This window comes from Megascapheus bottae, chromosome 11, assembly GCF_031878675.1.
Source record: "Megascapheus bottae isolate mThoBot1 chromosome 11, mThoBot2.hap1, whole genome shotgun sequence".
Taxonomy (NCBI): Eukaryota; Metazoa; Chordata; class Mammalia; order Rodentia; family Geomyidae; genus Megascapheus; species Megascapheus bottae.
This window is the reverse complement of record NC_143519.1, coordinates 10,757,084-10,771,377: the sequence shown is the minus strand read 5'-3', so window position 1 is coordinate 10,771,377 and position 14,294 is coordinate 10,757,084. Positions and strand designations below refer to the sequence as shown.

At 42.3% G+C, this 14,294-nt stretch overlaps 1 protein-coding gene across 1 annotated transcript in view; it reads left to right on the top strand.

The window, feature by feature from the left end:
• Positions 1-13,887, top strand: part of Hs6st3 (heparan sulfate 6-O-sulfotransferase 3) — a 638,339-nt gene extending 624,452 nt beyond the window's left edge. Inside the window, exon 2 of the mRNA XM_090341958.1 lies at positions 13,107-13,887. Within this exon, the coding sequence (XP_090198084.1) occupies positions 13,107-13,800 (694 nt within the window). The 3' untranslated portion in view covers positions 13,801-13,887. The remainder of the gene's footprint in view (positions 1-13,106) is intronic.
• The last annotated feature ends 407 nt before the right edge of the window (positions 13,888-14,294 follow it).

Here is a 14,294-nt window from a genome sequence, read left to right as displayed (position 1 = left end):
ACCAGAGGTACTAATAATTAAGACCTCAACATCATCTGCAGGGGTCCAATCCACGCCATAGCACCTCTCAATAGGAAGTCAATGATAAAGCTACATTATTTGAGTGGCTTTAAAGTCACAGGTATTTTAAAGAAATACTTGAGTGGGTATGCTTTTCTCTAGAATCAAAACATCACATAGTATAGATTTCTACTTACTTTATAGTCCCCTTTCCCACCCCCCAAATTCAAGAAGCTGCCTCAGTCCCAACTGCCCTTATGCGGGTGTGGGGAGCTGAGTCAGGACAAAGCTGAGACCTAGGTTTGCTCATAGACTGGACTCCCCTCCCTTGATCAGGTGGTGGCTGGAGCAATCTAAGAGGGGAGCAACCCCATGAGAAGATTAAACTAGGACTCAAAAGAGAGCGATTTGGCGAAAGATATGGAAAAATATAGAAGTAACTTGCAAAGTGGTTAGGAGGAAGATATTAAATGACAGTCCAGCAGTTCCGAATCTACGAGTCACAGGGCTATTACTGGAACGCCACTAAGTATTTGGAAGTATAAATAGAAATGATTGAGGCACATGATTACTGTTATTTAAAGTGGAGACTAAAGTTGGGGCACTACTAACTCTTGAATGAAAGTGTTAGCTTAAAATCTATGGGGCTTATGATTTATAGTCCAATGTGTATTGGGGGCACCTGCCAAACAAGATAGGTGTTCATAAGAGAGGGGCCTGATATTCAGAACACATCTCTGTGGGCCTGAGTAAGAGAACAAACAAGTGCTGGCCTCCCTGTACCAGGCGGGCTTTAGACAAAGTCCTAAGGAACAAGTGAAGGTGAGAGCAGGATGTGTGGAAATCGTGGTTACTGATCACAGGCAAAATTTGCACTGCCCAGCAGGTGGAGGAGAGGAGATGGAGGAGAAGTAACTGCCAAGACAAGGAGGAACCATGCCCCCACATGCTACACAATTCCTCTTGCCCCCTAGCAGCAAAATGGCACAGCTAGCCAAATCGCGGCTGACAATACCCCTTGAGCCATACCTCCAGCCCTGCTTTTTGCTCATTAATTGTCAATGAAGTCTTATGAGTTTTCCTGCTCAGGTTGCCTTCAAAGCATGATCTTTCAGAGCTGTGCCTCATGAGTAGCTAGGATTCCAGGCATGCACACTGATGCTAGACCATTGCTTTGACAGTCAAGGCAATGCTTTGGGGGGCTTTCTGAGCTTGTGCTAAGGTAGTTGCAGTATCTCCACTACTGTGAAAGAATGGTTGGGGGACCCTTCTCTTCCTAGCTTTTCCCAGGGTAGGGGTGAAGGGTGATAATTCTGTCTTGTCCTGAGGCTGTATTTCCAATCTGTCCTTATTTATTCCAGTTTTATCTAAATGCAGCAGTAGATCCTGTGCCTGTCTGAAGAGGAAGTTAAAACCCTCTCTGCATAGGAAGTCTGTGGTGCAGACAGTAAACACCACTGGCACCATCAGGCTCTCAGCAGGGGTGGAATGCCTCCAGAACTAATGGATCTCACAAATCCCCACTGCCCCAGGGAAGGGTCATTGCATTTTAACTGCTGTGTCACCCTCCATGGCTTGTTGGGGGGTGCCTGATGTGGCAGGGGATGAGGATAGCCTTCAAAATCCACTGGAGGTCAATGTATTCCATTATATGCAGAGTGCATTGAATTCAGTTTTAACCTTTGATGGAATTTGCAGTGCTGGGATATTTTATGCTACAGCAGACACGGGAAATCACAGGTGCAACTAATTCCAGTTTTGACTCGCAATCACTATGGGCCCCTTGAAATTTTACATGCAATTCTCTCCCTATCTTGTATGGGAAGTGTCGCGAGTCTGTAGCTTGCCTCTGTGATGTACATTAATAAGTAATATTGACTTGGGGAAATTAATTAGTCAGAAAAATAGCTCTCAGTGCTTTGCTTGAGTTTGGAAGATTCGAGAGCCCCCTTGTGGATGTAAGCTACCTAAGATGAAAACAGATGGAGTGCTTTTAGTTGGATTATTTTTGCTGTTGATCTTATTTGTTTCGAATTGGTGGTATCCTTTTTGGTCGTGTGTGTTCGTTTGCTTTATGACTTTCGATTGCTTTTCTTTACTTAGATTATACATTATTTCAATGGGAAATGCCGAGATGGTAACAAATCTTGATTCGGAAGGACTGGTGATATTTGTTCTGATTATCACCAAGAGAGTTCATCAATACCATGGGGGGGGGCGGATTTTTTTAGGGAAAACCTCTTCCTTACTTTTGATCCATGTATGCGCTGCACAAATAAATGTAAATGTCCCCTCTGACAAGCCCCAAGCTACATTTATCTTGAAAAATCGTCAAGATTGTTTTCTCAGATTTAAATAGAGCCAAGGAGAGTGGGGGAAATGAGTATTCCTCATTGGAGTGTTTTAAAATCTTGAAAAAAAAAGAATGTTGGAAGCTATTACCTCTCAGATACTTCAATCATGCCTGAAGAAAAATATATTGCAAGGTCAATGTACGCCACAGTTGATAAAGGGTTGATAAAGGGACCACCCAAGGCAATGCTTAGACAGAGCAAATCAAGTTTTTGTGGGAGATTTAAGTGACCGTGCATGGGTATCTTTCTTACACTTCCACCATTGCTTTATGAATTAGGCAGGATGAGAGCAGGGCTTTAGGCCCACCGCAGCCAAAGAGTCCAGATGGGCTTCGTGTAGTTTGCTGGACGTCTGGAGGAAGTCTCCCTAATCATTGTAAATAAGTGGATTTGGGAAAGAACCTGATGAGGGCTCTGCATTTTTTAATTTGGTTTCCTCTAAGTGAGTTTGGATGTGGAGTGACGTTGACATCTATGCACAGAACGACTGGCTCTTCCTGTTGTTTCTGGCACAGAGGCAAATGTGGGAACTGAAGAAGGAAAAGAGAAGGAAAAATGAGAAAGACAGACAGACAGACAGACAGACAGAGGAGAGACCTGGTGAGGGTCCTTGAGATAATATATGAAATCTAAACATGGCATCCATCACATTTGATCTTCACTGTGCAAGAGAAAATAGTACAAGCGGGAATTATCCTCCTTGGTGGAAACTGATAGAGATTTAAGGCACAGGTAATATGAGCAAAATGAGATACTGAGCAATACCTCCTTCCTTAGGAATTGAAGTGATTTGCAAGATCTGACATCACCCTTCTACAGTTACATTCATCAGATAGCGGGTACATTACCTCATCAATATTGATACCCCTTCCTAAGTTTTTCTCCCATGTTCCCTCCCCCACCCCCTTCCAATCATCTTGTTTTTCTCCTTCCTTTCCCTTTTTCAAATAGACTCATAAATATATATATACAGTATACCAGGTAACAAAGCCAAATACAGTAACAACATCAGATCAACCATAAGGGGGGAAAAAAGAGAAAAGAAATAACTTCGCATAGTACCTTAAGAATAACAAGCACAAATAGAAACCTCTTGTTTCCATATCCTGGAGTTCATTCACTTAGCCTCATTCTATATAGCTATGTACGTTCTACATGTACATAGCTTTTGAGCTATTGTGATCCTCTGCTAGGAGAATCCTATATGTGTACTAATTATTACAAATGAGGGAAACCATTGAGTCCATGCTCCTTTGGGTCTGGCTTACTTCACTTAATATGATTTTTTCCAAATCTTTCCATTTCCTTACAAATGGGGCGATGTTCTTTCTGACAGCAACATAGAATCCCATTGTGTATAAGTACATCTTGTTGATCCACTCATCTACTGAGAGACATCTGGGCTGGTTCCTTATCTTACCTATGGTAAATAGTGCTCCAATGAACATTGCTGTTTTAGTGGCTTTAGTTTGTCCTTGTTTCTGGACATTCGGGTAAATGCCCAGGAGTGGGATTGCTGGGTCATATCGGGAGTTCTATGTTTAGTCTTTTGAGGAACCACCATACTGTACTGTTTTACAGAGTGGTTGAAGAAGTTTCTACCTCCACCAACAGTGTAGAAACATTCCCTTCTGGCTAGAACCCCAGCAGCATCTGTTGTTATTAGATTTTTTTTTTGATCATGGCCATTCTAACTGGAGTGAGGTGGAATCTCAAAATTGTTTTGATTTGCATTTCTTTTATGGCCAGAGATGTCGAGCATTTCTTCATGTGTCTATTGGCCATTCTTCTTTCCTCTTCAGAGAAGTCTCTCTTCAAGTCTTTAGCACAATTTTAATGGGATAGTTGTTTCTTTGAGGATTTGTTTTTGAGAGATTCAACTTTTTGTGCTGTTGGTATATTTTAGATATGAGGCCTTGTCTGTTGAATGGCTAGTGAAGATCTTCTCTCACTCTGTGGGCTTTCTATTTAACTTGCAAGCTATGTCCTTTGCCATACAGAAGCTCTGCAGTTTAATGCAGTTTCATTTGTCCAAACTTTAATTTGTTGTGTGTCTGGGCCTTTATTAAGAAAATTCTGACCTATGTAAAGGAGCCCTAGTGTATCTCTTATTCCTTCCTATAGAGTTTTCAGGGTATCTGCTTTTACCTCAAGGTTTTTGCTCCATTTAGAGTTAATTCTGGTGCAGGGTGAGATATAAAGATCTAACTTTAGTTTTCTACAGGTGCTTAACCAGTTCTGCCAGCACCATTTGTTGAAGAGGTTGTTCTTCCATCCTGTTTTTTTGGGGGGGTTCTCTTATTGAAGATTAGGTAGCCATACATCTGTGAGTTAATTTCTGGGTCTTCAGTTTATTCCTTTGGCCTTCAGGCCTGTTCTTGTGCCAGTACCAAGCTATTTTGATTACTATAACTCTGTAATAGGGTCTGAACTTTGGTATTGGTATTCTTCCAATGCTGTTCTTTTTGCTAAGGATTGTTTTTTTGCTATATTGCTAAGGATTGTTTTTTTTGCTATACAGAGTCATGTAATATTCCATATGAATTTTTGGACTGCTTCCTCTATTTCAATAAAGAATGACATTGGTATATTGATAGATATGACATCACCCTCTTAATGTGTGTATGTATGTACCAAGAATACATGTATATATTCCAAGAATATATATATATATATATATATATATGTTGCCATTGTTACACAAAGTGCAAGATCTGTTCAGAAATGCTGCAAGCATCCTATCATTAGGACTCAAGATCCTCCTTAAATTAGCCAAAAGTTCGGTATTTCTATTTTTTTTGGCCAGTCCGGGACTTGAGCTCTGGGCCTAAGCACTGTGCTTGGGCTTTCTCAAGGCTAGAGCTCTTCCACTTAAGCCACAGCACCATCCCTGGCATTTTTCTATGTATATGGTACTGAGGAATCGAACCCGGGTCTTCGTGCTACCACAAGGCCAAACTCCCCGCCCAAAAGTTCAGTATTTTTAACCTCAGTAATGACAAGGGTTACAAAGTATAAAAATATTAAATCTCTGTATACTAAGTCCCTAAGGATATAAAAGTGAACAAATGAACAGTAACCGCCTGGTGGTTCACGCCTATAATCCTAGCTAATCTGGAGGCTAAGATTTGAGGATCATGGTTTGAAGCCAGCCCTGGCAAGAAAAGTCTGTGAGAAGCTTATCTTCAATAAACTACTCAGAAAAATCTGGAGGTAGTGCTGTGGCTCAAGTAGCAGAGTGCTAGTTTTGAGCAAAAGAAGTTCAAGGACAAGTGCCCAGGACCTGAGTTCAAGCCAAAAAAACAAAAACAAAAAACAATGTAAACAATAACAACAAAAGCCCCTTTGGAAAGTTCTAAGAAAGCAGTCTGTTATTTTGAAAACCAGGAAATTAAATCAATCAAGTATTATCCTTTGTGATCTGTGTCTCAATGTATAAACGAGTCTATGAGGAGTGGGTTCTCTTTATTAAAATATTACCAGTATAGATTGGAAAAGAAAATAGTAGAACAATAATGACATTTTTTTCAGTCTCCTCATGAGTGAGCATGCGCTCCTGTTGACACCCAAAGGGTGAGGCCACCAGCTCTTTTGTTCTTCGTGTCAAAGATCAAAATCCATAACACCTCTATTTAGAAACATACATGTCCTTGTGCTCAGAGGGAAAGCTCCAAAATGAAGAAAACAGAATTATTTTTCTGCTTTGCTTCAAACTCTTAACTAGGCTGGAGCCAAATAAGGTAGAGCTGAGTTGCCAATTTGTGGATTACACAATCCACAAAAATTTTAAACGGAGGAAATAAATGCGTACAGGAACCAACGAAGTAAAATAGAAGTCTGGGCTTCAATACTCCTTATTCTTGGAAGAAATCCTTTTGTGTCTCTGAGGATCAGTTTCATCCTGGGTCAAGTTTGAAATAAGAATTGTTTGCTGCCTCTGACTGAACCCCAGTATCACCACTAAAAGGAGGAAGTGGGGGGAGGGGGAAAGAAGAAGAGGAGGAGGGAGGAGGAGGGGAGGAAAGAAGAGGGGGAATAGGAGGAGGAAGACAAATCTACTTGGTGAAATCACCAAGATATTGTCTAAAAGCCTATATAATTCACGGGGTTGAGCCAACTGGTCAATATAAGAATAATACTTGGGCAGAGTGTACACTCATTAAATGTTAGCAGTTATTATTTATTATTATAAAATCAATGTTGATTTCACAAGGAACTTTTCCACATTTCAAGTTCACTTTCTCTTTATTCATCCTCTTCTCTCCAGGATACCCTTTATTTGAGGGGTGACAGCAGGTGGGACAGGTTAGAGTCTCTCAAGAATTTTGTTTAGCAGAATGTAGGAAAATCCTAAAACAGAAGACTCCTTTATGTAAGAACATGGCATATTCTAGACAGAGATTCTTTAAAAAAAAAATCTTGTGATGTTTTAGGAAAATCTGCATCCAAGCTGTCAACTGTAGATCTAAATATTGGAACATGTGCTTGGCTTTTAAATATACTGATTCACTTCTTTTCCTTTCCAAATTGGCCAGCGCTAAACAATTGCAACCAAGACACCTCATCGTTTCTACTGTGTGTAATTCTCACATTCCCTAAAAGCAGCGCCTGAGAAATTAGCTAAGAAGAGAGCTTGGCTGAGCATGGAAGCCTGATAACACAATCGGAGTGTACTATCTGCTGTTCTGCTTTGCCTGACTGGGATTAGAGCTGGGAGGGAGCCTGAATGGGGGTCTTATCTCACTCTGGGGTGGCTCCAGGCTTTAAAGTGGTTACCCACATGCATAAACCACAGTTTTACTGGGTGCCTAGAGATGTCCTCGTGCCCAAATTCCAGCAAGGCAGTGCGAAGCTAGGAGCCTCTGAACCAAATCATCATAGAAGTCCCTGAATAATGCATGAGAGGAAGACCCTCCATGGAACCTCCACCCTGTACTGGGAGAAACTGCACTGAGGGAGAAAGTAAAAACACCCCCCCACCCTGCCACACACCACCACCATGAACATGCATTTCCTGAAATGTATTCTTTTGTCAGCCACTTGGGGAACAGTGAGAGCAAATGTGACAAAAATTATGGCATTTGGGGGAATTAGGTTCTCCCGGCTTCCTGTCAATGAAGGTTGTGATATGACAACCTTCTTTTTCTTATTGATAAACACAGCTTCTTCCTCTAGGGAAATAGGGGCTGACTGATCATCTCTGAGAAATGACCTCTAGCATGCCACAGCCTTTTATTTGCTGCTTGTCTTTGGCGGGTTTAGCATCATATTTGGCCTAGTGGAATTAAAGTTACTGACACTTAGACACTGCACACAAAGTGTGTCTTGAAAGGCTGTTTCTTTGAAGACTGGCACAGAGTATAACCAGGTTAGAAGCTCTGTCTTTCAGATCCAGATGTCAACCCTGATACAGCCACAGCATTGAGTGATGGGACCCGGTCCCACAAAAGCTTTGTCTCTAATTTGATACTCCAGCTGCTCGTTATGTGAAATATAAAGAAATCTCTAAAATATTTTCCTCACCATCATATCCCAACCTGACTGTCCTAAATGTCCCTTTGAAGGTCTATGCTGCCAGCATGACATCTTCCTTCTTTCTCAGCTGTCTTCTAGCTCTCCCTTGGCTCTTGCAGGCCATGTCTCAGATGACCAAGAATGTCAGGCACCATGGAATAGCCCACCTTTCGTGGGTGGGAAGCAATAGTCACATATAAGTGTTTAAATGATGAAATGGGAGGTTTTCTTGACTCAGAGGACATCTTCCAAGAATTTATTCTCTGCTCCATTATTAAAAGCTTAGGATGTTCACCATATTCTTATTTATAATTGCTCCACATACAATCTTCCTAATTACACCAAATGGAGAGATTAGTTATGTTAATTTTGATACATCCATAATTGAGATGTTCTACTCTTCTGGAAGAACACTTTGCTCTTCTGAAAGAATAGAACAATTTGAAATAGGAAAGAGAAGAGGGGAAATCAAGATGATTGGGAGGGGGTCAGGGGAGGGAAATGGAGACAAAAATATGAGAAAGGGTATCAGTGTGTGAGAAATAATGCTCCTACTACCTAGCGAATGTAACTATAGCCCCTCTATACATTACCCCGACAATTAAAAAAAAAGAATAGAACATATCTTGGAAAAACATTCACCTTGCATTCTTCAGTTTAAAAAAACACAAATTAACCAATGTATATTATGAATTCAAACCAATAAAAGAAAGAAATTGTGTTGGTGGGAGGGTGTTGAATTTTCCACCGTGGTTTATCCAAAATAAGTGCTATAGTCAATTTTCATTTTTCTTCATGTTTACTATTCTACATAGCCTGTAATGACAATACATGAAATTCTTTCTTGGAAAACTCATCAGTGCTTTTGAAAACTACACAAACGTAACCAGCTAAATCGCAACCGTTTGATATCCCAAGTTGGAAGAGCAGTACTGAGCCAGTTCTGTTGGCATCCTTCTCACTTCTGGCTTATCAAATGGAGAGTCAGGATTTCTCTCTGGTGATTGAAATCAACTTCCTTAGCCCAAAGGAATCTTGCTACTTTGTAAATCACCATGGGGGGGAGGGAGATGGTAGCTGGCTGAGTACTGCTATGGGATGCAAAGCCTGGCTTCTGTGTGAGCTAAGATAAGAACACGTCAGTGTCTCCATTTTCTTCTCACAATGCAGGACATCATTGGAACCAATCGCTCTGACACACAGTATTGTCAACCTCCTAAAGTTCTTTATTATGATACTTAACAATCATAGTTTCCAATTTCCCATTTGCTTAGAACATCATTCTTCAATCCCATAATTTGTTTTTTCAAGGCTTCCATAAAAGGCCTTTCATCACTGTGTCAAAGGACAGTGTGATTGCACAGCGCTCACGGCCACCAGTCCATCTATCAGATACTGGACAGTGCAGATAAAACTCCACAGAGATAATGAAGAATGGCAAGCCATAATGAGCAGGCAGCACTAGAAACAGTGAAGAAATTAATTCTATACTGAGCATTTGGGAAATGACTCCAGCTCTCATTACAGTCGGGCAGAGGGGGCCAGATTTCACATGTTAAGATCATACCACAGTAACTCATGTTGAAGGTAGATCTGCTACCTGCATGCAACCTATGGTGAGGTCCACACCAACGATCACATGCAATAGCAATGTTCTCTGGGAAACTCTGAGCTTGGATAAAACTTGATGACACAGAGAAATGGCTCATCTCAAACTCTGTAGAGCAAGAGGAGTTGGGAGAGATTTATTTACTTTCCCATATATTACACAAGCTCCAGGAATTCCTGAAAGAGGGGTTGGTAAAAGCGATGTATGTACTGACCCCAGAGATGCTGATCAATGGAACATACATAATGACTTAGGTCAGTAGTATATTTCTGGAGGAAGAAAGAAAGGAGGCTTCGCTTCTCAGATTGTGTGATACCTGTTCTGAGAAGGACTTCACTGATTGCTAGAATAAAGACAATACTTGGCAGCTTCAGGTTTTGGAGTCGGCTGAACAAACACACACACACACACACACACACACACACACACACACAAAAAAAAAATCTCTTCTATTAAGGATAACAGATTGCTGGATGGAGGAGATTCTATCTAACGTAGTTTCTATGAACGTATAAACAGAAAGAATGTAGAGCTATTTGTTTTGTTGTTTGATTTCCCAAGGGCTAAGCTACTGAAGAAAGATCATTAAACATCTAAGACCATAGTATATTCTCATTTAGTCATGTTCTTTTTTTAAAAAAAAATATTGTCTTTAAGTAGTTGTACGAAGGCCATTTAACAGGGCAGTTTATGAATGCAATGTATCTTTAGTCGTATTCTTAATGGATTTCAAGTTATAACCTCATAAATAGCAAAAGAACCAATAATTGAATTAATAAATGGGCAAATAAACTGAGGAGATAATACTCGAACAAAGATATACAAATGGGTAGTGAATACATGAAGTGTTCAATATCTCTAGCCATAAAGGACATGCGAATCAAAAGGATTCAGAGATTCCATCTCACCCCAGCCTAAGGGTCACCATCAAGAAAATCCTTACAAAATAATAGAAAAAAAATCCTGAGGAAAATATTATTGAGAATGCAGACTATAGGAGACGCTATTGAAGTCAGTAAGATTCTTCAAGAAACTAAAAATAGAAATAATATATGATCCTGCTTGTCCACTCTTAGGCATTTATCCCAAAGAATGTAAATCAACATGCACGGGATACCTGAACATCCATGTTACTGAAGCACTGTTTAGAATAGCCAAGCCCCAATGCCCAACAACTGATGGCTGGGAAAAGAAAATGTGATATATATTTACAAGTGGGGTATTAGGCTACTGTCAAGAATAATAAATGTCATTGGCAAGGAACTGGAAAACACCATAAAAATTCTAACTAAGACAAGCTCAGAGGAACAAATATTGCAGGTTTTCATGTATACATGTAATATCTAGATCTCAAATAATAATCATATGCTAATGAAAAATAATGCTTGATTCTTGAAGGAGGACTAGTTGGGGGAGAAACAGTGGGTAGGGAAAGGAGTAAAGCAAGTTGATGAGGTGACTATTATTAGAAGTGATTACATTATTAGAAGTAATGAAAATAGCATAAAGGTCATTGTAAAGACAGTAGAGGGAGTTAAAGTGAGTAATTCAGAGTGGGTAAAATTTATGATGGGACATTACATACGGGTACAGAAATATCACAATGCAACCCCATTTGTCCAATTAACTCTAATAAAAGACAGGAAAAGAAAGAGACAGAGAGGGAGGGGGCGCTCCTGTACCAGCTTATGCCTCCTACTATCCGTTCTGTCATAAATCAAACATACAATGAAATAGAACATGAACCCTTGGCCTAGCCCGTCTGCTCTGCTCATTCTTCAGGGTACAGACAGCACTTCTTAAACATTCTTCACTTACTCTTTACCTCTAGCACTTGCTAATTAATACCTTTATTCTACCTTTTCACACCGCTGCCGACAATACTTGAGGGCATTTTGTACTTCCTTTTATGTTCTCCCCCATTATCTAAAGCAGACCCTAACACATTACAAGTCCTCAATAAGCATGTGTTAATGAAATCACTGGTTAATTAAAGAAGGAAACAAAGTATACACTAAATGACAAAGTGAAACATTAGGATCCTTGAAGTGTTAGGGAAGAAAATCAGTAAGTTTAATATAAATAACTAAATTATATAAATAACTAAATTGCTACTATTTTCCTCTAGTATGATAAGTATTCAACTTTTGTCCTAAGTGTGGGTTGGCTGTTTTTCAACCCACCATCAACCATCACAAACATTGACAGTGAACATTAAAAGATGAATCTGTCTCCTCTTTGTACACAATTTAAACATTTTAAGTGTCAGATCTTTTTAGAAAAGAGAGGCATGTTTTTCAAAGGTAACCTTAGTTTTTAAAATACATTTTTAATGAAAGTCTTTATCTCCTCCATCTTGCAATCCTTTATGGAACATCTTCTGTGAGCAGGATTTCGTGTCAGATGGGGACATGAGATATGAGATACATCCGGAAAGGAACATGCCCTTCGATGTGACTGTGGCTTTTGCATGAATATTACAAGTGTTTTAAGTGGTGAGGAAAAGGTGTAGGATGGAAAGCAGGAGGAAATAGACATGAGATCTGAGTTGGTCCAGCAAATATATCTAAAGATGGACTTTACAGAAAAGTAAAGGAAAAGATAAGGACTTGAGAAGGGAGAGATGACCGTAATTCCTTTGTGTCCTTTGGAGAATTCTCTGGTGTGATTCTGTTCCACTGAGCAGCAGCTCTGAGACAGACAGGGTGAGTGCATACTCCATGTCTTTCAACTCCAGTCAGCCATGATGTGCCATATGACCATAATCACTTAAACTAAGTATACACTAACAAAAAGATCGTTCCCTTGTATTTCTGAGTGCAAAAGAATTTGCAGCTGTTACTCTGGGGACACCCAGATGACAATTCTGGAGCGTTCTAATTACACTTCCTTAAGTGGACTCACCGCAAGAGTTTGAGTCAAGTATGTGGCAAGCAAGAGATCTGTAAACAAGATTCTGTCCGTGGGGCCCACGGAGTTATCCGTCATCTAGATTGTTCTGCTCTAAGGAGATTGGCAGAACGTTCCCAAACCCCATGATTAGCATTATTCGTCCCATGTTATCAGACATCTTTGGGCAGCCAAGATCTATTTGGGAATCACATCTTATTAATAACAAGTCGGTATTTTATCCGTGAATGATTGCTGACAATCCCATCGCTCTCCAAACTTAGTGTTGAAAAAGTAGCTCCTTTGCGCGATTATGGAAGAAAGCGTACAACAGGGCACTGGGGGGTCACCCCTGTAATCCTAGCTACTCAGGAGGCTGAGATCTGAGGATCCCGGTTCAAGGCCAGCCCAGGCTGGAAAGTTCATGGGACTTATCTCCAAGGAAGCACCCAAACAGAAGTGTGGCTCAGGTGTGCTAGAGCGCGCTGTCCTGGAGCACAAAAGCTCAAGGCCAGTGGCCAGGCCCTGAGTTCAAGCCCCAGGGCTGGCACCGAGGAAGAAGAAGAAGACGTAGTAGGTGGGCAGGTGTACAACAGACACCTGATGGGTGCAGATTCCAGTCCACGGCCTCCCCTTGCACAGATGGCGACTCCATGTTATCACCCCTCCCCACACCCCAAATCACAGCGCCTGTTTCAAGGACCCCGGTGGCCCTAACCTGTGGCTGTGATCTCTTCCAGGAATTTCTACTACATCACCATGTTGCGGGACCCGGTGTCGCGTTACCTGAGCGAATGGAAGCACGTGCAGCGAGGGGCCACGTGGAAGACATCCCTGCACATGTGCGACGGGAGGAGCCCCACCCCGGACGAGCTGCCCACCTGCTACCCGGGGGACGACTGGTCCGGGGTGAGCCTGCGGGAGTTCATGGACTGCAGCCACAACCTGGCCAACAACCGCCAGGTGCGCATGCTGGCCGACCTGAGCCTGGTGGGCTGCTACAACCTGACTTTCATGAACGAGAGCGAGAGGAGCGCCATCCTGCTGCAGAGCGCCAAGAACAACCTGAAGAACATGGCCTTCTTCGGCCTCACCGAGTTCCAGCGCAAGACGCAGTTCCTCTTCGAGCGGACATTCAACCTCAAGTTCATCTCCCCGTTCACGCAGTTCAACATCACCAGGGCCTCCAACGTGGACATCACCGACGGCGCCCGCCAGCGCATCGAGGGCCTCAACTTCCTGGACGTGCAACTCTACCAGTTCGCCAAGGACCTCTTCCAGCAGCGCTACCGCCACACCAGGCAGCTGGCGCACCAGCGGCGCCGCCTGCAGCGCCGGCGCCGGGAGCGCAGGCTGCAGCGCCAGCACCGCGCCCACCGCGCGCCCCAGGGCGCCGTCACCGAGGACTACAACAGCCAGGTGGTGCGATGGTGACACCCCCTGGCCCCGGCAATGGAGGAGGATTCCCGCCCCCCCCCCCCCCAGCTCACGCCTCCTCCTCCCCACCCCACCCCCTGGAGATTAGCCATCTTGTGCTCCCTCTGGTCGTCCTTGTGACATTCCCACCCCCCGCCACTCACCTCCAATCAGTGATATGCAGCAGGGTGGGAATGAATCTGGCACGGATCTCTGTCAAAGGGCGTCGAGAAAAGGGTGTCTGGAGGAATGGATGGGGGTAAATGGAACCCAAGGAGGCACACGGTTGGAGCCCAGCAATGGCTTGTATACTCGGCAGGGCCTGGCCTTGCTTCATAACCTTCCTGCCATGAAATAATGATCAGAGAAGGAGAGGGAGAGAGGAGGAGAGGGGGGAGAAGAAGCTAGGTCCTTCCACCCTTAGCTGAAGCTTCACACCAACTCTTACCTGGCTGTTAAAAAAGATGGTTTTTGAACTCTACTTGAATGTGATTTAAACCATACATAATGTG